Genomic DNA, 22,829 nt, shown 5'->3' with positions numbered 1-22,829 from the left:
GTCCTCCTGACCCACCTGAATCTTTGTGCCTGATGATGAACTGGCCCTCCAAATCGTCTAGCTGGTGAGTGATACAGCTGAGAGAGCAGCGCCACATTTTTATTCTGGTTAGGGTTGGCTGCAAACTTCACTGTTATGGGTTCGGAAGAACCTGGGGGTTTATGGCCATTGAAACTGGTAATTGCCTCTTCTGCTTCTGATCTTTTGTCAAACCGGATAAATGCAACCCCTCTGGACAAACCTTTTTAACAAATCAATAAAAATGCAGTTAGGGAAAAATGCATGCACTTTTGAAATTGAAAAACAAAAGTCAAAATCTTCCATAGCCTAACTAATTTATATTGATAATTTGGGAGATGGGATAAATTAACAATAAACTAAAATATGAAAACAAATTAACTTATTTTTTTTCAAACAACTCACCAAGTGACTATTCGCCTTAACAGAAAACTGAGTGTTGTCATTCAGCCTAAATGATTATTCCAAGACATAGGAAGTACTGTGGCAAATCACATTTTGAGAAACAATATTCCAAAATACTTGAAAAAAAGTCTTATTCAATTCAAAAGTAAAATGAAAATGGATATCCTATGACAGACTTTCTTGTTGCTGCCAAAACAAAGCCCACAAGAAGCTTTTATATCTAAAGACTAAATGTGTTTACAACTGTAAGTAGGCTTTGTAGATTATCTAAGTCAACTAGGTACCTCCCTCTCTTCCCCAGTCTCCCCACCCAAAACAAAAAAACAAATTACATAAGCAAGAACAATACAGCATTGTGGATAGTAACCCCAACCCTCTTGTTACTAGCAAAGTGACCTAGAGAGATGTACACATAGTATCTCACAGGATGCTTTTTTGCCTCTCCAGTTTAGGGACCTCAGCAACTAAAACAAGTTACCATTACTTTTAGTTAAGCTTTAATTTGGAGCTACTTCCAAATAACTTTATTCTCTGCTTCTGAATATAACCTTCCAATAACTATCACTCTAATACTTCCCTGTGAGAAAGAGAGAACATTGTCCCTTGAGAACTAAACATGGAATTTATTTTCCTCTATTGATGTGGGTTGTGATCCCTATGGGAAATTAATCCTTTCAGATTAATTTATTCCTTTCTGATTCCCAGCCCCTCCTAATTGATGCATTATCAATTCAAGAAGCTAGGACCTTTGATTCACAAATCCTGTCAAAAGTACCCCCTTTGAATTCCAATAGGAGATCTGGGTCTGTCCCAGCTCCCACTGGACCTGAGCCAACTTGGGACACCACCCACAAGCCCCTTTAGCTATAAAAGAGCCAAACTGGAGCTCTCTCTTTGCAGAGGTTCCTAACATGGCAGCCTTATACCTGGCTGCCAAGGATCTCTGTCCACTGGAATCCTATTTCCGGTGTCCTTTTATCTCTACCTTCACCTTTTACAACTAGACTTTAACTTTACTTCCAAACCCCATAATAAACCTCCTTTATCAATCTAGGTTTTCGGGTCTGTAAATTCCTTTACAAGGTTCTCCATGCCGCTACTAGACGTCAATTTAACTCTGTATCCTTGTGCCAAATCCAAAGGGGTTGCAGGGGAGCTCTATTTGACTCCCTGTACCCCAAACCTGCCACTAGACCTCAATTAAACCTAATTCATTCATTCATTTAAACCTAATTCTAAACCTCATCACCATCATCTCCAATAAAATCGAGTCCAGGTGATTTTTGAACAGAAGCCCCCTTCCTCTAAATGAAGAACAATAGTGCTGGAAAAAATAGATACAAGGCCCTTGCTCAGAAGTAGCAGTTCACTTGTGCTCTAGCAAGGCCAGAGAAAGGCTCTTGCTAACAAGCAGGTAGCTAAGATGTTTCAAAGCTACAGTTTTTGAAACAAGTCCATGAAATTCTGGGAAATCAAAATTTTCCAGATAACTACACCTCAATCACTTAAGTTCAAAACTTTTTCACAATAATCACAGCTGATATAAACTCCTTGAAACTATCACTTAGTTCTCCATTTGTTTTTAAAAACAGTAACCATTACTTTGAGAAATGGGTAGGAGTTGTGTACCTCTGTTTTCAGTGATTGTTGTTTAGGCTACTGACCCTGGAACCATGCAGTTGCTGTCAGGTGTCTGTAGAGCTACAAAGAGGTGGGCTACAACAGAAATGCTCTCATGGCCTTTTGAGGACTAATAAGGCTATTTGTCACCCCCCCTCCCCAATAGCAAACGGTCCCAGATTTCTGTACTTGAATTTCCATGCCTATGCTTTAAAAGACTTTTTTTTTTTCTGTCAATTCTCTTTCATGCTGCTTTTATTGTGTGCTTCTAAGTAGCACTATTTCTCTCCCCCATCTCTCACAGACACTCCCCTTCCCCACCCAAACATATCCAAGTCTCACTTGCCATGGGCCAGGAAATTAGATCACCAATCTCATTAGAATTGCCACCATAGGGCTAATCACTAAAATCAAAGCCATCTATCTGGCTAATTATTCAATCCATGCAATGCATCTGATCAAAGGATGTTTCTTTAGATTTCTTCAAATTGGTGGTATTCTCAGACTACAACTCTTGTCTCTAATTTGTCCCTAAAACTGGTCCAATCTACCCTACACTCAAGAATTATCAGAAATACTTTCATACTTCTCAAAAGATCACTTACCAGCCCTGTTCCTACTAGTAAGCAGCTTCTGAAATTTGATCCTCTCTACATCTTCTACAATTGATCAATTAGGATATGGAATTCAAGGAGTCAGAGTTCCTGACTTCTACTCTCTTTAAGAGTTTATCCTAAATGACCTTTAAATCATTTACATGCCTGATAATCCATTCACAGAGTGGGAACTAGATCTAGATAATCCTAAACAGCACAATGCCAAAATTAGCATTATTAAAACAGATAGCGATGATAAGATTGAGGAAAATAGAAAGTATGAAGACAATAAGTTAGGTGTGTAAAAGAGCAAACAGACAGAACTGAGTTAAGAATTCAGGCAAAGGAATAATGTATTTACTGAAACCTGGAGGCAAGGTAAAAGAAAGTGAATAGGGTTATTAAAACTTAAGAAAGAAGAGTTTGAATTTGATAGAGAAATCCTACAGGCATGCTCTAGAATTGGGAATTCTGGCAATTCTTTAGCAAAGGGTAAATTGTAGTCTAAAGCACAAATTAGAGACAACAGGTGGTGTTCTATCACCAGCTTTGTGAGAGCTGAGATAAGAGTAGTATCCTTTGATAGGAAGTCAAGGGGTATCTGGCTTTTCAAGTATAGCTGATATGGTGGATAACCTAAAACAGAATTATGCTGAATACCAAATAGAGCCACCCAAGCAATTAACTGTGGGCAAAGTAGCTCATAATTCTTGGCTATGCTCCCCCTGGGGAGCTCTCAACTCCAATATGCTTTCCCAACCCTTTGAAACTGAAAAAGGTGCAAAGAATAATGGGCCTTTTCCAGGGAATAATTTTGGGTCCAATTTGCCTGCCACGAAATAGTACTTAATTAAACATAATTATAATCATAATCATAGTTTTCTTTTAAACAATCATATCTGTCAAAGAAGAAACAACTTTCTTAGTACTGGGGAATGGACAGAAATGAAAGACTCAGTTTTACTACTAGCCTAATTATCATCAAGTGAATACATGAAAAGTCTACAAAGTGTGGGGGAATATTTAATAAGTCTTTACCCTGACTGCCACTTTGCCATCTCCTAAATAAGATTCTAAAAGAGGAACATGAATTAAACAAAACAAATTCCTTCACTGGTCATATACAAAAATACCTGTTTCATACTGCACCTTAAACCTATTTTCTCTCTGTCAGAAGGTTTAGAATGTTTCACAGGTGACTCTTTGGAATTGTGGATAGTCATTGTATTGATCATAGTTCTTACAGCTTTTAAAGTTGTTGTCTTTATAGGGTTGCTGCTACTGTATAACTTGTTATCCTAATTTTATTCCTTTCATTCCTTATCAGTTTACAAGACTTCAGAATTGTTGGTCTTTTAATATTTGGTATAGTAGACATTTTCTTTCTGGTTCTTACTTTACTCTGTATCCGTTCATACAAGTCTTTCAATAAGTTGAAATAACCTATTGTCTTATTTCTTTTAATGCAATAGTGTTCCATCATATTCATATAGCACAATGCTGATTTTGATATTTTTATACTTATAGGCCCTTTATATTTGATTTCTTTGATCTCTATTGAGAAGAAGTATAGCTGATTATGTACCGGTTATGAACTTTTTGTGCACTATTCAAACTGTTTTCCACAATGGTTGGATGCCACCAGAGGTTCATCTAATAGAGGATCAAGGGATCTTGTTTTCTCACCACACTCCTACCCCAACATATAACATTTTCCTTTTTTGTCATCTTTGTCAATCTGATAGGTATAAGGTGGAATCTCAAAGTGCTTTAATGGGCATTTCTCTAATTACTAAAAATTTGGAGCATTTTTTCATATGATTATTGATAACCTGGGTTTCTTCCCAGAACTACTTATTCTTATCCTTAGACAAATTATCAACTGAGAACTTACATTTATTCTTGTAAATTTGAATCAGTTTTTATTTCTCTTGGAAAGAAGACTTCTAGCAGCAAAACTTGCTGACTATTTTTAAGGGTTTTTCTCCTCTTTTTTTTTTTTTCCAATGGGATGGGGATAAGGGAGAGAAAATAGTTTTGTTAATAATTTTTGTTTTCAAGAACTCAGATATGTGTTGGCAAATGCTACAGATTTCCTACAAATGTGGAATGTTTCATGCACTTTCAAATGAAAGCATTGTATTATCAATGCAATGTTAGTAACAAGAGATCTGTCACAGAGTAGAGATAATCTGAAAAATATTCATAATATAAAAAACAAAATACATCAATAAAACTTTTTTCTTTTTGTTTGCTGAGGCAATTGGGGTTAAGTGACTTGCCCAGGGTCACACAGCCAAGAAGTGTCTGAGGCCAAATTTGAACTCAGGTTCTCCTGACTTTAGAGCTGGTCCTCTATCCATTGTGCCATCTAACTGCCCCAAACTTTTTTTAAATAGGAACATGAAAGCAAATTTTAAGTTCTACCACGGAAGATTTTTTCCATATAGCCACTCAGAGAGAACATTCTCTTACCAAGATACAAATCAGACTTTTTTGGAAACTAAGTCCCAATGCATGAAATGGTTACTTTCCCCAGAAAATATTTCCAAACTTCCTTAAATATGAAATTCATCTCACTACAGAACATCATAAGTATAAAAGAAGACAGCTATAGGATACTCACCTTATGCTGGAAACTTTTCTTATTAGATTAGTTTCATGACTATTTAAGCAGAACTTAAAACTATTCAAAATATTCAAAATCAATCATCTCACAGGTCAATACCAACTGCATGAGAACTCTTCTAACTTAGAAAACTTTGTAACAATTACAAAAAAGCAAGTACCATTAATGTTTCCTAGGGAAAAAAATGTTAGGGAACAAGCTCATTCCCTAGGAAAAATAGAGAAAAGGTTTTTCAAAACAAAAGGATCATTACAAATATACATACATAACTTTTCACCTATTTGTATTACGTTTGAAATAACATTACAAATGATAATTACATTAGGTTTTCTGGAAATTTTGGAAGAGAACTTTAACTAAAGAAAAAATTTCTGGAAAGATCAATTTTAAGTTTTTCTTTCTTTAATTAGAAATATATCTACTCATAAGAGAGCTTATTTTAGAATTAAACTCCATTATCTGAGAATTAAAAGTACCAAACAGTATGAACTTTACATGTTATAAACATACTGTAAAATAAATAAAGAACTTTATTATGAGAATTCTACCAGTTCTGGTTATTAAAAGTTTTCAATACAATTTTCCAAAATATAAATCTTTTAATACTAAGAAACATTTAAAAAAAAAAAAAGCACAAAAGACAGAATTTTAGTTTCCAACTGAAATGTTTTTAAACATTCACTTCTTCCATCACTTCTTCTCATCACTTAACTTATAGTGCAATAAACCTTCCTTCCATATATCAGTAGTAAGATTTCTGGCCACTTAGTAGCAAGAAGTCCTGCAGGGGTCATTGGCAACAAAAGCTTCTATCAATAAGGAGCAATCAGCCAAACCTAATCTCCCCTCCAACTGTTACAATATCCTTTGGAAGTACAAGAGATTAAGCAGGTTTGGAAATGATCTATTCTATCTTGTCCTCCATCTCTTAAATTTTTATTCCCATGGCTGTTTCCACTCAAAAAAGAAATAATTATAGTATAAAAATGGGAGAGAAGGAAGAAGAAACAATAGAGAATGAAAGGTATTAACAATACCTTCCGGTGCCACAGCATGGCTACTATTTTTCAGAACTTTCTTACTTTCCTCCCTTTCTCCTTTAATTATTCCAATTAAACTTTCCCTCTTCCTATCTGTTTGATCCATCCTGTATTCTCTTTTTAAAATTGTTGACACCTAACCCCAAAGCCAAAGGAAGGAAATATTTTGTATCACTTTGCTAACAATTGCCATCCTCATTGCTTTACTCACCTAAAGTAGCAGGAACAAAAAAGAGGCTTTTGATCTTAACACTCTAGCAAAACTACTCTCTTGAAAGTTATCAGTGATCTCTTAGTTGTCATATTCAATGACCTTTTCTCAATCCTCATTCTCCTCAATTCTCTGCATCTTTAGACACTGTGGATCACTTTCTCTTCCTCAATACTTTCTTGTCCCTAGGTTTTAAGATACCATTCTCACCTATCTCACCATTCTTCTATCTTTGCTGCATCTTCTTCTACCTCATTTCCTTTAACCACAGGTGTCCCTCAGGGTTCTGTCTTGGATCTTTTTTCAATTCTTTTTCTATCTGACTTTAATTGGTAATCTCAAGAGCTTCTATGTATGCACAATTCTCAAATCTATCTGTTGTGTCCAATCTCTCTGTTAGCATCCAATCTCAAATCTCCATCTGGCTTTCAGATATTTTGAGCTGAATATCAAGGAAACAACAAAATAACTATGTCTAAAATGAAACTCATGGTCTAAAATTACTAAAATTCTCCTTTGCTTCCATCTTTCCTATTACTAAAGAGGGTAACACTTTCCTCCTAGGCCCTCAGACTTATAATCTAGGAGTCATCCTGGACTGTTCACTGTATCTCCTTCCTTGTCTCCCCATAACCAATCTTTTGCCAAGGCCTGTCAGTTTCACCTTTACAATATCTCTTGAGTATGGCCCCTTTTTCTCCTCTGACTCTTATACCATCCTGGTGTAGACCTTCATTATCTCATGTCTGAACTACTGCAAATCCTAATCCCTATTCAACAAATTCCAGTGGGTTCCTATTGCTTCAAGAATTAAAAAAAAAAAAAAGCTCTCTTTGGCATTCAAAGCCTTTCATTACCTAGTCTTCTCCTACCATCTTCTTACATCTCCAAAACATACTCTCTGATCCTGTAACACTGGTCTCCTGGCTATTCCATGAACAAGCCCCTCCATCTCTCAACTCTTGAGCATTTTCTCTGGCTGCCCTCATGTCTGCAACATTTTCTCTTCTTCACTCTGACTCCTGATTTCCCTGGCTTCCTTTTAAATCCCCACTAAAATCCCACTTTCTACAGGAAGCCTTCTTCAATCCCTCTTAATTCCAGTACCTTTCTTCTGTTAAGTATTTCTGTTCTTCTGTTTACTATATATACTATATATACTATACTGCCTTTTGTCTTTTTTTGGATTCTCAGCACTTAGCACAGTCCCCAGCACAGAGTAAGTGCCCATTATATGATAAACTAACAAGGACTAAGGGAAGAATTTAGTCTTCTATTAGAAGACTAAAGTGCAAATGTAATACTTTAGTCAAAGCTTGATAGTCCAAGAGAAAACTCCTGATGGTACATTTCTAAAAAGGTGTCCAAATCACCTTTGGGTAGATGCCAAAAGTATACTCTGAGATAGATTTCTACTTTGTTCTGGGAAGTAACATGACAACAAAACCTGATTATTTAGCTATTCAAATACACTTCCATATTATTTCTCAGTTTTTAGTAAACATCTTGTTAACATCTAAACTCGATTTCAAAACATCAGCTTAGCAAGGGCTATTTATCGACTCTGCTAAATCTCTATTCTAGCTCTGTGGTCTGATCATTCCACAAGTTTGTTGCTGTCTGCCTTAAAGAGTCAATCACTTGACAACTCTCAAGACAGACTGAAAATAGTTTCATTATTTTTATAATATCTATGGGGTTTAGTCAATAGAGAGGTAAAAAATATGTTTACTGACAAGGGTATACAAAAATCATCTCAAATCAATTCCAGATCATTCCTACTGGAATCATTTGTCAGAAATCTCATTTTCACATTCGTCAGCATCATCTTCTCCCATGAATTCAACTGTTACTGAGGCACACTGCAACATGCAGCCTGAATCACAAATTTCTTATTGATTTATCATTTGAAAGAAAACTTAATGATTAGACAGATTTGCCAATGGAATTATCTAGATTTCACTTACTTGAAATTTGGAAATTTAAAAATATCAGATTAAAAGTGGAAGTGAGTGCTCAGTAGAAAAGTCCCAGAAAGGCACTAAAAGGTACTTTGACAAAAAAAGGCAGCCACGGAGCTTCTCAAATATGACAGCACTAACTATAAAGAAAAAGGATTCTAAACCTGTTTCTTTTAACTGTGAACTATTTGCTTTCTCTAAAATCAAAGTTATATCCACTTCTCCTCCTCTCCCCCCTCTGTCTCTCTCCCTCCATCCCTCCCTCCCTCTTCCCTCTTCCCCTTTGCCCTCTCTCTGTCTCTGTCTCTTTTTGATCCTGTAACACTGATCTCCTAGCTGTTACTCATGTAAAACCATCTATCTCTTGGCTCTAGGAATTTTTGATGGTTGTCCCCGATGATTCACAATGTTTTATCTTCTCATCTTCACCTTTTGGTTTCTTTGGCTCCCTTCAAGTCCCAGGTGAAATCCCACATTCAATAGGAAACCTTTCCTAATCCACCCTCCTCTTCCCCCCCTTCAAGCTAGTGCCTTTCCCCTGTTGATTTTCTTCTATATACTTAATAGCTTCTTTATACATGGTTTTTTGCATTTTGTTTCCCACAATAGATTGTGAGTTTGGAGCCCAAGGGTTATCTTTTGTGTTTCCTTGTATCTCTAACATTTAGTTCAATGTTTGGAATCAGTTTTTACTCATTGACTGAAAACATTAGAATAACAGGGACTTAGTCAAGTAGGTTATCCTCTTTCTAAGAACTTCCAGGACACACACCAAGATGGCCTAGTCCCACTTTTCTATATGAATTTAATAAGGGAAATTCATGATTTCTTTTTCATGCTTTCAATAGCAAATGGCAATGTAAAGTTGAAAGTTCTTTTCAATTTCTTCTACCTCATATATTTAAAAAGTCTTCAAACTAGGAACATTATCCAATTATTTAACTGCCCCAGCCTACAGAGGAAGTAGACATTCAAATCATATTGATATTAGCTTATTTCCCTCAAAATACTGCCAGTCTCAGGGAAAAAACATCAGCTAACACAATCTTTAGCAAGCATTGGTTTAGGTATCTTACAATGCCTGGCATACCTGTTGTCTGATCCACAAGTACACGGGAGTTGATAATGCGTCCAAATCGTGAAAACATGTCCTCTACATCTTTTTGTGTCATTGTCCTTGGGAGTCCACTAATATACAAATTGGCATCTTTGATAACTTCTGAGCTTGGCCGAGCATAGGATACCTTTAAAACAAAATTATTTTCCTTTAATATGGTGGATGACATTTATAAATCATTGAATTAAAGACTTGGTTGCCAATTTCCCAGATTTAAATAAAACAGCAATCTTACATAAGGTATTTATTTAATAAACAAGTAACAAAATCTTTGGATGTGAAATGATTTGTTGAGAAATGACCTTGTTAACATTTATCTCCTTAAAAATACAAAAGCAATAAAGAAAAATCATGTTACTAGTATCTCTATTTGTCAGGTAAAATTGTAACCATTTAATATCCCAATCATTTGTGTACAGCAAATGCCACCACATGCTTTTAAATGTCTGAAGTAATACCTAATTTTTACTTTACTTTTTACTCTAAGGCACTACCTCTTTAGGAATATTTCTATCCAATATTTCTGTTCATTTCCATGCTCAGGATGAGACTGGATTGTGAAGAGAAATGAGGGCAAAAAATAGTCTCTAAGAATAGACAGTGGAGGAAAAGAGTTTGATTTGCTTTCCTTTCATCCCCTCTGCCAGGTAACTAGATACTATTCAGGTAGTCCAACAATGGGGCCATTTGACTAATCAAACAACTTGGATAGGATGGGAGACATCTACTATAACTTTGGGTATATCATGGAGGACCACCAGGCCATACATCCTAGCTTTATGCCTTCCAGATACCTACACTGTTAGCTGATGTACTAATGCAACCTAAGGTAATGCAACCTAAGGATGCGAGAGCTTTGTTATCTACCTGCTAATGTAACTTTTCAAATACCACATAGTTAAAATTTCCTTTATATGTTATCTCATATAATTAGCATATGAGATCTTTGAGGACAGGGGTTGTTTAGCTTTTTTAAAAATTTGTATTCACAACATTTACTTAGTATAGTGATTAACACATAGTAAGCATTTAACAACAACAAACATCAACTGATTTTCTTCTTTTCTTCTTTCCTTCCACCAGGCAAAAGTTACTTCTTTCTATAATCCAAGGAGTTATAAGTACTACTATACTTAAGATTACCAGAATTTCTGCTAGGAGTGAAAAGAGCCAGTAGCTAACTTTCCATGCAATTTGTCTGCACAAATCCCTAGGATTAGAAAATGAGATGATGGCTGATGAAAGGTGATCCCCTCAATAAATGTCTGACCTTTGCTGGTTCCAGGTACTTTTGAGAAAAGTCTACTTATGGAAATGCAAAGAAGCTACATATTCCTATTATAATGACATTTATTGATATACATCACTGCTCATATGCAAAAGCTCAAATAGGACAATGAAGCTTCATTTCACAAACATAATTTGGAACCCTGTATCCCAAATAGAGTCAGTTATCACTTAATATATAAAGCAGATTGTTCCACAGACTTCCCCTACCCCTATGGGATTTCCTGTGGTCCTGACCCATCTCCCAATGGCTCTGTGGTGAGGACCTTGGCCCGGTTCTCCACATGCATTGCTGTGCTGCCATGACCACATAACACATACTGCTGCTGTGAACTGTCAAGAGTGAGCTGGGTTGGGGATGAAGCAAGAACTATAACTGACCAAGTAAAGGACAATCATCCTACTTTTAAAGTACCTTAAAATAATAGAAAAGTCACAGAGAAAACAGCAATACAAACAACAAAAGCAGAACAAAGAGCTGAGTTCAAAAAAGAAAAATATCAATTTGCAAAATCATGAGCTGTTAAAGCATGACCAAAGGAAAAAAAGAGAAAAGGCTAGTTAAAAAAGAATTTTTTTAATTATCATTTATTTATTTGTTGCTGAGGCAATTTGGTTTAAGTGACTTGCCTAGGGTCACACAGCTAGTAAGTGTTAAGTGTCTGAAGCCAAATTTAAACTCAGATCCTCCTGACTTCAGGGCTGGTCCACTGCATCACCTAGCTGCCCCTAAGAGAAGAATTTTAAAAGAACACTATAGTCGAAATAGCATGAAATTAGGAGTCAAAAGACCTGGGATCAATCCTATTCTACCTTCCCTTTTCTGGGCCTCAGTTTTTAAATATGTAACATAAGGGAGAGTTCTACTAGAGTAGGGCTTTTTAAACTTTTATCAATCAAGCATTTATTGAAAATAAATCATAATATTGTGTCCCTTACATTTTAGTTACAAGACTTCCTATGGGGTTGTGAACCATAGTTTAAGAAGCTGGGGACTATACTAAGATCACGAATTGCTCTGACATTCCATTAATAGGATTCGAAGATAAAAAAAGTTATGGACTTTGGGGAGGATAGTAAAAGTATAGAGAGGGAACAAGTTTTTTGGGGGGCTGAGTAGGAAATAATGAGATAAGGCTAGAAGGTTAGGACAAAACTAGTTAGATTCCCAGAATCTCAGAGCTGAAGGAGTTCATTGAGTATACCCTGAACTCTTAACTCTCTTGTTGGAATCATATCCAACAAAATGATCATTTAATCACTATCTGTATAAGCTCTAGTGAGGGGCAAATCATTACCCCCAAAAACAGTCCATGGTATTTGGGGGGCAGCTCTAATGGTAAGACTTTTTTTTTGGAATGGGACAAACTTATTAAGTAAGTTCTTAGTTCTAGATAAACATTATGCTAAGCTCAAGACATACAAATAGGAAAATCATAATAGTTATTACTTACATTCTAATTGGGAGATACAACAGAAAGGTTGGTGTTTATGATTAATTCCTGGAACACTGAAAGGCCAGGTGGTACTCTGGCAGGGAAAGTAAAAGGACAGATGAGAAGGCCTAGAGCACTTTGGGGAGTAACTGAAGGGCAGATGGTATCCTCCCAAGAGGCTAGTAGGTTAGAGGGTGAGAATTATAAGGAAATGGGGCTCTGGGATATCTCCAACAGAGATGGAGATCTGGAGCTCAGCATTCAGATGGCAATGGATGTCCTCTATTCAAAGGAAAACTGGGCCAGAGGGACACTGAAGATTACTTGGAGATGGAAAAAGTCCCTGGCTCCCATGAGGTAATTACTGGTCAGTCTATCTTTCTGCTATCTGTTGGTGGGAAAGGATAGTTCTTACTATGCAATTCAGTGCTGGTAGAGGAAGTTAATTTTGTATCATCTTCCTTAAATCAATGTTTGAATGTGACATTCAGAAAATACTTATATAATAAATGCTTGACTAAAAATGTTTCTTAACAAAGTCCACCTATTGCCTTATAGTTTTAGCTTTAGGGTCAATTGAAATAAGTCTAATCCCTTTTTTATGTGATAGCCCTTGAAATATCCAGACATTTATCATGTTCTCCTGGGCATCAAAACCTTCACTTTTCAAGGGAAAACAACTCCCATTGCTTAACTAATCTTCATATCACATAAACCTGAGAGCCTTCACTATCATAATAGCTCTTAACATATAACTTTCTTTGCTTCTATATCATTACCACTGACACATACTTGACTTTCAGAGCACTAAAGCCCTCACACCATTCTCAGATAAACTTCTGTCTAGTCATGTCTCCATCATCATGGATTTGCAAAGTTTTTTTTAACTCAATCATTAGCTCTACATATTAATTTTCATTTCACTAGATTAAGTCCAATGTTGTAGTCTGTAGAAATCTATCATCTCATGTGTTAGCAGTTTCTCTTAGTTTTGTTTAATATAAAAGTTAGGTAAGCAAATCAGCTATGCCTTTATCAAATCACTGAAAATAATGTTAAATGGCACAGTTCTTTGAGACACTCTATTAAAGACTTTCTCCTAAACTGATAACAAATCATTTAAGATGATGCCCTCCTGGGCCTGCTCATTCTACCCAGTACACATGTGATGATCACTTCCTTTTCTATGTATAGCATAGGGATGGGAACTAGACTTCTGATTTAATTGGTATATGGTATTCCCAGGTAAGAAAACTCTCATTATCAAAACAAGATCAATTTCACCTTCTATGCAAATTATACTCTTAGAGAATTACCAGGGGCCCAGAAAAGTTAATGACTTCCCTTAGGTCACGAATCCAGTATGTGTCAAAGTATGAACCTGAACCTAGCTTGTCCTTGCTTCAATCAAGGTTTCCTGCTGCTCTTTCAAATCTTTTTCTTCTTTATTTTCACACTGAAATCTTTCTTTGTTGTTGATTCTGTTTTAAAATCATTCTCCTGGATAAAAATTTGGTTACCACTTTACCTTTTCTTGTAGAAAAGAAACCAACCTGTACTTAAAACACAGTAGACATGTACTTAGACATGAAGGAAATACAAACACTGCACTCTATGAAAACCATGGCAAATTCTCCATACTTGCTAGATATGAGATCTTCAGTTGTTGGCTATCCTTGTTAGTAGCTCCTAGAAGAACTTACATAAAAGTATCTATGCTTTTAACTCTGGAGTCTTCATTCTCTTTAATTACTAAGCACATTGTTATCATCATGATACATACCAATTATCTTTCTCCTTCTCTTATCAAGCTTTGATCCTTTTTGATATTTATCGAGCACCTACTACAGGCCAGGCACTATGCTAAATGCTGGAGATACATAAAGAAAAAGAAAGATAGTTCTATTCTCAAGGACCTTATTAGTCTAATGAGGGAAGACAAACCCAAAAAGAAGATGGAAAGGGGTAGGCCCACCACAGTAGATGTTGGACTTAAAACCAAGCAGAGCAATTTGTGTCAGATTTATAGGAGAACCTTTAAATTTTAAGCACTTTAAGCTTTCTATACAGGACCTCCAGGCTTCTAATCAAACACAGAAGTAAATGCAGGTATTGATGAAGTATGATTAGCAAAGCTGAAGAAATTCCCAAGATGATGAGATGGTGATGAGTTTATTCTGGGCAAGCCATGAGAGAGGTGAAACCAACAAGAGCAACTAGTAGCAAATGAAGAGATGGCTTTTTTTGAATTCTTCTAGATTGATTAAATGACCTTTGTTTTCTCTTCAAATGTTACTCTTTGTGTTTCTCTTCCTTCAGCTCTTCAGTCTTTTTATTTCTTTCTCCAGCTCCTTCTCCACTTAACTAGATTACTTTCACTCCAATCCTTCACAAATCTTTTTTCAGTTATAGATCTTGCTCCTAAAGTTTTCCTTACATAAATGTGTAAATCAATGAGATAAAGACTATAAAGTGCTAGATAAAGTTGTCTCCATGAAAGTCAATCCTCTGCTGGTTCTATTTTTGACTTTCCAGACTTTTCCACCAGGCTCCAGTAGGGACAACTCTCCCTCCCATTTTTCAGGTCCCTTTTATGTATTCATTAGAATGTAAGCTCTTTAACACTGGGAAATGAGTATGGGCCACAACATAGCTCTTTCTATTACACTTTTTCTGTTATTGTTTACTTGCATTTTTGTTCTTTCTAAATCCAATCTTTCTTGTGCAGCAAGATAATTGTATAAATATGTATACATACATTGTATTTAACATATACTTTAACATATTTAACATGTATGGGACTACCTGCCATCTGGGGGAGGGGGTGGAGGAAAGGAAGAGAAAAGTTGAAACAGAGGTTTTTTATGCAAGGGTCAATGTTAAAAAATTATCCATGCATATATTTTGTATATAAAAGGCTATAATTTTAAAAAATGCTAAAAAAAAAAAAAAAAAAAAAAAAAAGAATGTAAGCTCTTTGAGGGCAGGGATGAGCTCTATTGTTTTTTGGTTTTGTTTTTAGCTTAAATGTAGATACTTAGCACGGTGCCTGGAATGTAGGAAGTGTTTTAATAAATGCTTGTTGACTTGATTTAATCTTTAGAGGAAAAAGAACAGCCTTTGTAGGATTCAGACCTCCAGAGAAAGTCAAAGTCAGCTAATTAAATTTTTTTCTACACAGATCTTTTATCAAAATGTTGCCTTGGATAGCAGTTCACCTAATCAGATGAGAAAGAGTGGGAGGAGGGATGCATTTTTATTTAAAGCTTGCAATAAGTCACAGAAATATGAGAGCACATATATACCATTTACTAATAAACAAAGGGGTAATAATTTCTTCACAGGAATCTTGATGTGCAAAGCCAAAACAGAATAGCCCTATATGAAATAACAGGAAATATGTACCCCAAAAATGTGAGACACATGGAATCATCAGAGAAATCCTTGACAGAGAGTACCAAGAAAATGACAATCATTTACTAAGCATACCAAGTAGTGTTATAAGTAGAAAAATCAGTGAGGAAAATAAATAACAACAATGACATCAGCTTCCATTTCTCAAGAATTTCAAAGTTCACAAAGTATTTTGGAGTGAGAAACAGACTAAACTAGTCTAGTGAATAAGGGGGCTGCTTTGGAGTTAGTATGGTTTCAAACATTGCTCCCTGACTCAACTAGCTTTCTGATCTTATTTAACCTCTTAGTATCCTAAGAAGCTCTGTAAGATTGTAACTTACAGAAGAACCTTATTTTCAACTACCTACAAAATATTTCCATTCTGTTAATCTACATTAGTAAACTGGTACTTTTCCCATAAAGGACTGACACCCCCCTCCCCGCACTGATGAAACCATGGACTCTTAAAATAACAGGAATGGACTTGTTAGCTGGAGGTATTTTCAGGGACAAAAATAGAAAAGGATAAAATAAAAAGATAAGGAAGGACAAAGAATTAAAGTGGGAAGTGAAATCTCACCCTCAATATGGAATGGCATTTTAAAAAAAGGCCAAACTTCCTAGCTGTGTGACCCTGGGCAAGTCACGTAACCCCACCCTCAGGAAAAAAATAAATAAATAAAAATTAAAAATTTTTAAAAATTTAAAAAAGGCCATATCTCTTCAATTCAAAAAAATTGAACTCTTTATATCATACCTTAATCTGATATTTCCCAAAAAGCATGTTTCCCAAAAATATAGAAATCCTGCTAAGTGTCCTTTATCTCAGTCACAAAGGACATTACCTTCCAGGCAAGACTGTATCTAAGCCACCTTGGATAGAATAGCTTGATGACATAGAAAATATGCAAGATAAAATTAAGGGGATAATTTATGATGATTCTATGACTTCTAGCCATTGGAAAACTAATGATATTTTTAATAGAAATGATATAGTTGGTAAGAAAAAGTCATTTTTGGGAGAAAATTCATTTGAAATTAAGTTTTTGTAATTCTGGGATTGTATTAATAGATGACAGGAGCAAAAGAATGGAAATATTTTGTAGGTAGTTGAAAATAGAAGATGTGGCCTTAGGAATAATATGCAGAGAGCTTAGGTCAAAAGAATGACCTCCTTAAGAGAATGAATGAGAGCAAAGATCTGAAAAAAAGAGCTTTAAAGCAGGGATGAGGAACCTTTTTCTGCCCACAGTCATTTGAATATTATAACAACATTAGTGGGCCATATAAATTATGTAGGAGGCCATGATACCTAGCTTTCAGCTCTTCATTGCCTGCGGATGCCTTATTTCATAGGCTTTATATGGCCCACGGGCCAGACATTCCTCACCCATGTTTTAAAAGATCACCTTCTCAGTTAGGGATCAGGAACAAGAAGAGACAGCAAAGGAAACAAAGTATTAGTCTGAGCTAGGAGAATGGGAAAAATGCAACATCAAAGAAACTAAAGGAGGAGAGTTTCAAAAAGTCAATATTCAAATGACAAAGAAAAAATCAATTGGATCTGACAAGAATAACATAATTAGTGATCTTTCAGGAGGCGATTCTTATGAAGGTGTAAGTTTGAAAGCCAGTCTGTAAAAAGTTACGAAGGGACTGGAGAAACAGAAGCTTGGACAAAGTTAAGGAAGGTATTAAAAAAAGGGATCCACTGGATAGTGATTGGGATGGGAGGGGTTACATTGCCTAATGACCTGGGACAGGTAGATCAGATCACAATGTTAATTAAGATGGACTTCATTGTCTTCTTTGGCCATAAACCAAACACAAATCTTGGGAAGGAAGGTATGGGGTGTTCAAGAACTTGGACCTCTGTTGAAGGCTTGCTAAGAGCTTTTCTCAAGACTGTTTATACACCTTTGGTGTCTACCTGTACTCAATTCTCATCTCTAGCTCCAAGAGGCTGTAGCAAGTATAGAGGCTACACCTCAGTAAACCATTTTGGCAGATAGGCCAGACCCAGTTAAGGATAACTGACAGTCCTCAAAATTCACGTGAGTTAGAGAAGTGGCTACCCCAAGCATGTGAAGAGTTTTCCTGACAAAATGGGCAAATAAGAACAATTTGTTCTAAGAGTCATGAGGGCAACTGAAGCAGACACCAGGGAGTCTCAGAGAGTTTGGTAAGGTACTGAAGATACCAAGGTCATCCACCACGTCCCTGGCCTGCATCAAACTGTCTCACTACAATCCAACTGCATGCATGCAAGTCAGGAAGCCTCAGTGATGTGATAGGTTCTCATTGAAAACAAAAAACAAACAACAACTAGGGCGATTATTTCAAAAAAAGCCTTACTGCTTGTCCATGGAACCAGGCCAATACAAATATCAAAACAGACCAACGGAACCAGCCAACTGGGAGCTGATAAATCACAAGTAACACCTCAAAGCACATTTCTACAAACCAAAGGATAACATGTAATTATTTTCATGCACTGTAATCTAAGCTGAATGATCACTATGTAAAAGATTATCTATAAAACATAGAAACCTCCAATAGATCATTCCTGCCATTTCAGTACCTAAATTACACTAGACAGGTGGCTAGCTAGCTGATATTTAACAAATTCAAGGCCTAAGACACAAAGTCATCAGGAAAAACAAGCAAGCTACTTTATTATAGTTCAGGGCAGAGTTAGAGCACCCAGGAATTACTATGATAAGAGTCCAGAAAAAGGACTCAGGAAGCACACATGCAGAGCCTGGCCCATCTGCAAGGATTGTGATTTTGGGGGCTCCCTAGCAAGCTCACACTGGCCAACTGCCAAATCTCAGAGGCATAATCAAGGCCAGAGACCACTAGGCTTGCATAGTTCAATTCCTCAAGTATTTTAAAAGCAACTTCTATGGCAAGGCACTGTGTAATGAACTGGGAGTGCCAAGACAAAAAGCCAAAAAAAAGCCTGTCTGCCCTCAAAGAGTTTGGAAGGATGCAACATTTATGCAGGTAAATATATATACAAGATAATTCAAGAAGAAAGAAAATACTAACACTAACAACTGGAAGCATCAAAAAAGACTTCCCATTAGAGAAAACTTAAAAGTTTAGCCTTGAAAAAAGTCAAGGATTCTAAGAGATTGAAAAGAGGAAGTTCATTTTAGGCACACAGGATAGTCTGCACAAAGAACGGAAAGTTGAAAATAGGTCAACAAAAAGGAAATAAAGCAGTTTGGCTGGAATGTAGCTGTATGAAGAGGAGCCACAAGATTCGGAGCAGGACTTCATTTGCACCTAATCTAGGTAAATAAATATTAGTAAAAGCCTATACAGACCTCTCTAACTAACTTTTTGGCATTATGTTCAGTCAGAAGCAACATAGAAAGCAATCTCCTGGTATCATAGCATCTAATAGCATGCCTCCTAGAACTGTGGAATTGTAGGACTTCTAAATTTGGGTGAGCTCACTGCATTTAGGAAGATGAAAACCTTCAGTGATGGCCCCCAACATGTACGTGTATGTGTGTGTATACCTGTGGTTGTTCAGTCTCTCCTGTCTCTACTTGATCCATGGATCGATCATACATAGCATGTCAACACTATCAATAGTTTTCTTGGCAAAGATACTAGACTGGTTGACAGTTCCTTTTCTAGTGGATTAAGGGAAACAGAGGTGTAATGACTTACCCAGGGTCACAGAGCTATTAAGGTGTTTGAGGCAAGATTTTAACTCAATTCTTCCCAATCCTAGGCCTAGTGCTCTATCCACTGAGCCATCTATCTATTCCTCCCTACTCCCATACACACACATACACTAATATATGCATGCATGTATCTCATATACCTCCTTTTGCTCTAATTTTTTTTCAGTCCAATTTAACGTGAGCAGTTAGTCGAATCCAACCATTCTGAGGGCAGTTTTGAACTATGCTCAAAAAGTTATCAAACTGTGCATACCCTTTGACCTAGCAGTATTTCTACTGGGCCTGTATCCCAAAGAGATCTTAAAGGAAGTAAAGGGAGCCACATGTGAAAAAATGTTGTGGCAACCCTCTTTATAGTGGCAAGAAACTGGAAACTGAGTGTGGAGAATGGCTGAATAAGCTGTAGTATATGAATGTTATGGAATATTACTGTTTTATAAGAAATGAGCAGCAGGATGATTTCAGAAAGGCCTGGAGAGACGTACATTTCATGATGCTAAGTGAAATGAGCAGAACCAGATTATTATTCACAGCAACAAGAAGATTACATAATGATCAATTCTGATGGATATGGCTTTCTTCAACAATGAGATGATACAAACCAGTTCCAATTGTTCAGTGATGAAGAGCCATCTACACCCAGAGAGAGGACTATGGGAACTGAGTGTGGACCACAACATAGCATTTTCACTCTTTCTATTATTGTTTGCTTGCATTTTTGTTTTCCTTCTCAGATTTTTCTTCTTCTTTTTTTTTCCTAGATCCGATTTTTGTTGTGCAGCAAGATAGCTACAAATATGTATACATATATTGGATTTAACACATAATTTAACATATTTAACATGTATTGAACTACCTGCCATATAGGGAAGGGGATGGGGGAGGGAAGGAGGGGAAATTTTGGAACAAAAGATTTTGCAAGGGTCAATGTTGGAAAAATTACCCATACATATGTTTCGTAAATAAAAAGATATTTTAAAAAATGAACATTTAGTAAATATTTATCTGTGTTAAATCAGATGAACAATCATGAAACTGAGCCAATGAGTAAGATGAGGTATGTAAAAGGAAAAAGATAAGAAATACTACAGAAGTGTGAACAAGAAAAAAAAAAATAGTGAATTATATGGGAGATAGAAGCCTAGCATTATGACAATTCATCAACTAAAACCAAACACAAAACACCTAATTATCACTGTGCCATGAAAAATGAAGGACACTTGAGACAGTTGTCTGGTGGGCAAGGTGATCCTGGACAAAGGACTTAACTTTTGTCTGGTTCAGTTTCCTTACCTGTAACTCACAAGATTGTTGTGAGAATCAATTATTTGTTAAATGCTTAGCACAGTACCTGGTATAATACTGGTTCTGAATCACTACTTGCCCTTTCCGTACTATATAATCTCTGCCCTCAAGAAGTTTACATGTAAATAGTGAATGTCTTAAATTCAATGACATCTTGAGGTTCTGTCTATATTATTATTTTTTTAAAAATTTTACTACTAACCCAGCATATTATCATGTATTTGGGTGGTTTTGAAAGTTAGTGAAGTGTTTCCTTGCAGGGTAAGAGAGCTTAATGACATCCTTCAAACCTGGAATTTGGATGATACAATGTTGCAAGGAACTTTGGGAAATTACCTACTTTTGTTTGTCTTTTAGTTTCAACCACCACAAATATGATTTCATCACACATTATTTATTTAATTTCTCAAATAGAAAAAGAAAGGGGATAAAACATATTCTCCTAAAGTACCAAAACTCTGAAGACAATCTCTTAATTACACATTAACACTTCTAACATACTAAGAAGTTGATGGGTTATTGGCACACTTTTTAAAGCAGCAGCACTCAATACCATTCTGTTGAATGAAGGTAAGTTGTAATAAAAGCTCTTTACCTTAATGGTTTTTGACTGGAGTCTCAGGCCATTCAGCGTGTTTATTGCTCTTTCGGCATCTTTTGCAGTCACGTAATTCACAAAGCCATAGCCTAAGCTGTGTCCTGCATGGAAGAACATATATAATGTTTTAAAAGAATCACCACCACGAAGACATCCCAATGTTTGTTTTTTTTGTAAAGATGTTAGTTATCTATTATAGAAATCTTTCTCAATAACTAAAGACCACACACCAAAACCAAAGACTTTATTTAAAAAAAAAAAATCTTTTTAAAAACTAATTATGATCAGCAGACCTGGGAAAGTACCATGAAGCTGTTTGAACTGAGTGAGGGGCAATGGGATTCCTGAAACCAGGACTCCTCTTCCAAGCACAAAACCACTGACTTAAAATATTCATCTTTTTCATTTAAACAAATGTAAGTAACAAGAAAACTCTAAGACCACAGAAATATGAACATCATTAATGATAAACCACAAGAACAGAATTCAGGGATATGGAACAAGCCTTTGCATTATTCTCACCACAAGATGCCACTATTCCCATTCTTCAGGGGATGACTAAGAGGGGAGTTGTGAACTTTGACTTTCACAAACTTTCACAAGACTTAAGAAATCTTTTCTACTCTCCTTGAGCCAGTATTCATGAACAAAACTGAATCCTTTGGGGCAACAAGGTGGTTGTCTTTTTAAAATCTGACCCATACTGTAATATGGAAGCATAATTCTCATCAGTCAAGGAAGATGAAGTTACTTACTTGTGGCTCCATTTTTTTCAATATGAAAACACTCCAATGACAACAGAACTATCTCTGGAAAGATCTGCTTCTGGCTGGCTTGCAGGTTATTTCCATTAGGCTGGACATGGGTAACCACTCATGCCCACTCCTGAAGGGGCAATCTCAGCTTCCCAAGCCTCAAGAAAACTAACACAAGCTGATTAACAGGGCAGCAAGAATCAAGAAAATCCTCAATCTACCACAGAAGAGCCAGGAAAAATGCCAATCTCCCAGTTGAAGACAGGTTTCAGGGCAGAACAAGCAGGGCACTCGACTCCAGATTCACAAAGACCTGACCTTACACTCTTGCTCTAGATATTTCTTAACTGGATGACACTGAGCCACTTAATCTCTCTGTGCCTCGATTTCCTCAGCCACAATATGAGGCTTCAGGACTTATTGGTGTCTGTGGTGTTTTAGAGCTACAAATTTATGATCTCAGGAGCTCGCCATTCTCACATTATCATAAGAAAACTAACCTCCTTTCTTGGAATGGATCACATATTGGATGCTAACAACAGGTGATACATCTAGTCCAAATGTGGAAAGCGGGAACCTCGGACATTGACCTCACAGGAGGCTGGCCAAAATGCTATTTATCTTCTGGTGCTTAGATAAAACATTTGATTCATCAGGTGTTGAGGTAGGGAGTGATACAAGAAGAAGTGATGGACAAGCTAAGGAAGATGACAGTGTAATAGATAAGGAACTGAGAAATCACTTTATAGAAAAA

General features: G+C 36.3%; 1 protein-coding gene across 4 annotated transcripts in view; it reads right to left on the bottom strand.

Annotated features, from left to right (window-relative positions):
* The window catches only part of ELAVL1 (ELAV like RNA binding protein 1), a 64,576-nt gene that overhangs the window by 5,081 nt on the left and 36,666 nt on the right, over positions 1 to 22,829 (bottom strand). For all 4 annotated transcript variants that reach the window (XM_074301748.1, XM_074301758.1, XM_074301736.1 and 1 more), the window contains 3 exons: positions 21,318 to 21,421; positions 9,571 to 9,724; positions 16 to 241 (listed from right to left, as the gene is read on the bottom strand). In XM_074301748.1, the coding sequence (XP_074157849.1) occupies positions 16 to 241; positions 9,571 to 9,724; positions 21,318 to 21,421 (484 nt within the window). The remainder of the gene's footprint in view (positions 1 to 15; positions 242 to 9,570; positions 9,725 to 21,317; positions 21,422 to 22,829) is intronic.

This window comes from Sminthopsis crassicaudata, chromosome 1, assembly GCF_048593235.1.
Source record: "Sminthopsis crassicaudata isolate SCR6 chromosome 1, ASM4859323v1, whole genome shotgun sequence".
In the NCBI taxonomy this organism is placed as follows: domain Eukaryota; kingdom Metazoa; phylum Chordata; class Mammalia; order Dasyuromorphia; family Dasyuridae; genus Sminthopsis; species Sminthopsis crassicaudata.
Note: the sequence above shows the minus strand (reverse complement) of the source record. Positions and strands in the feature narration are given on the sequence as shown.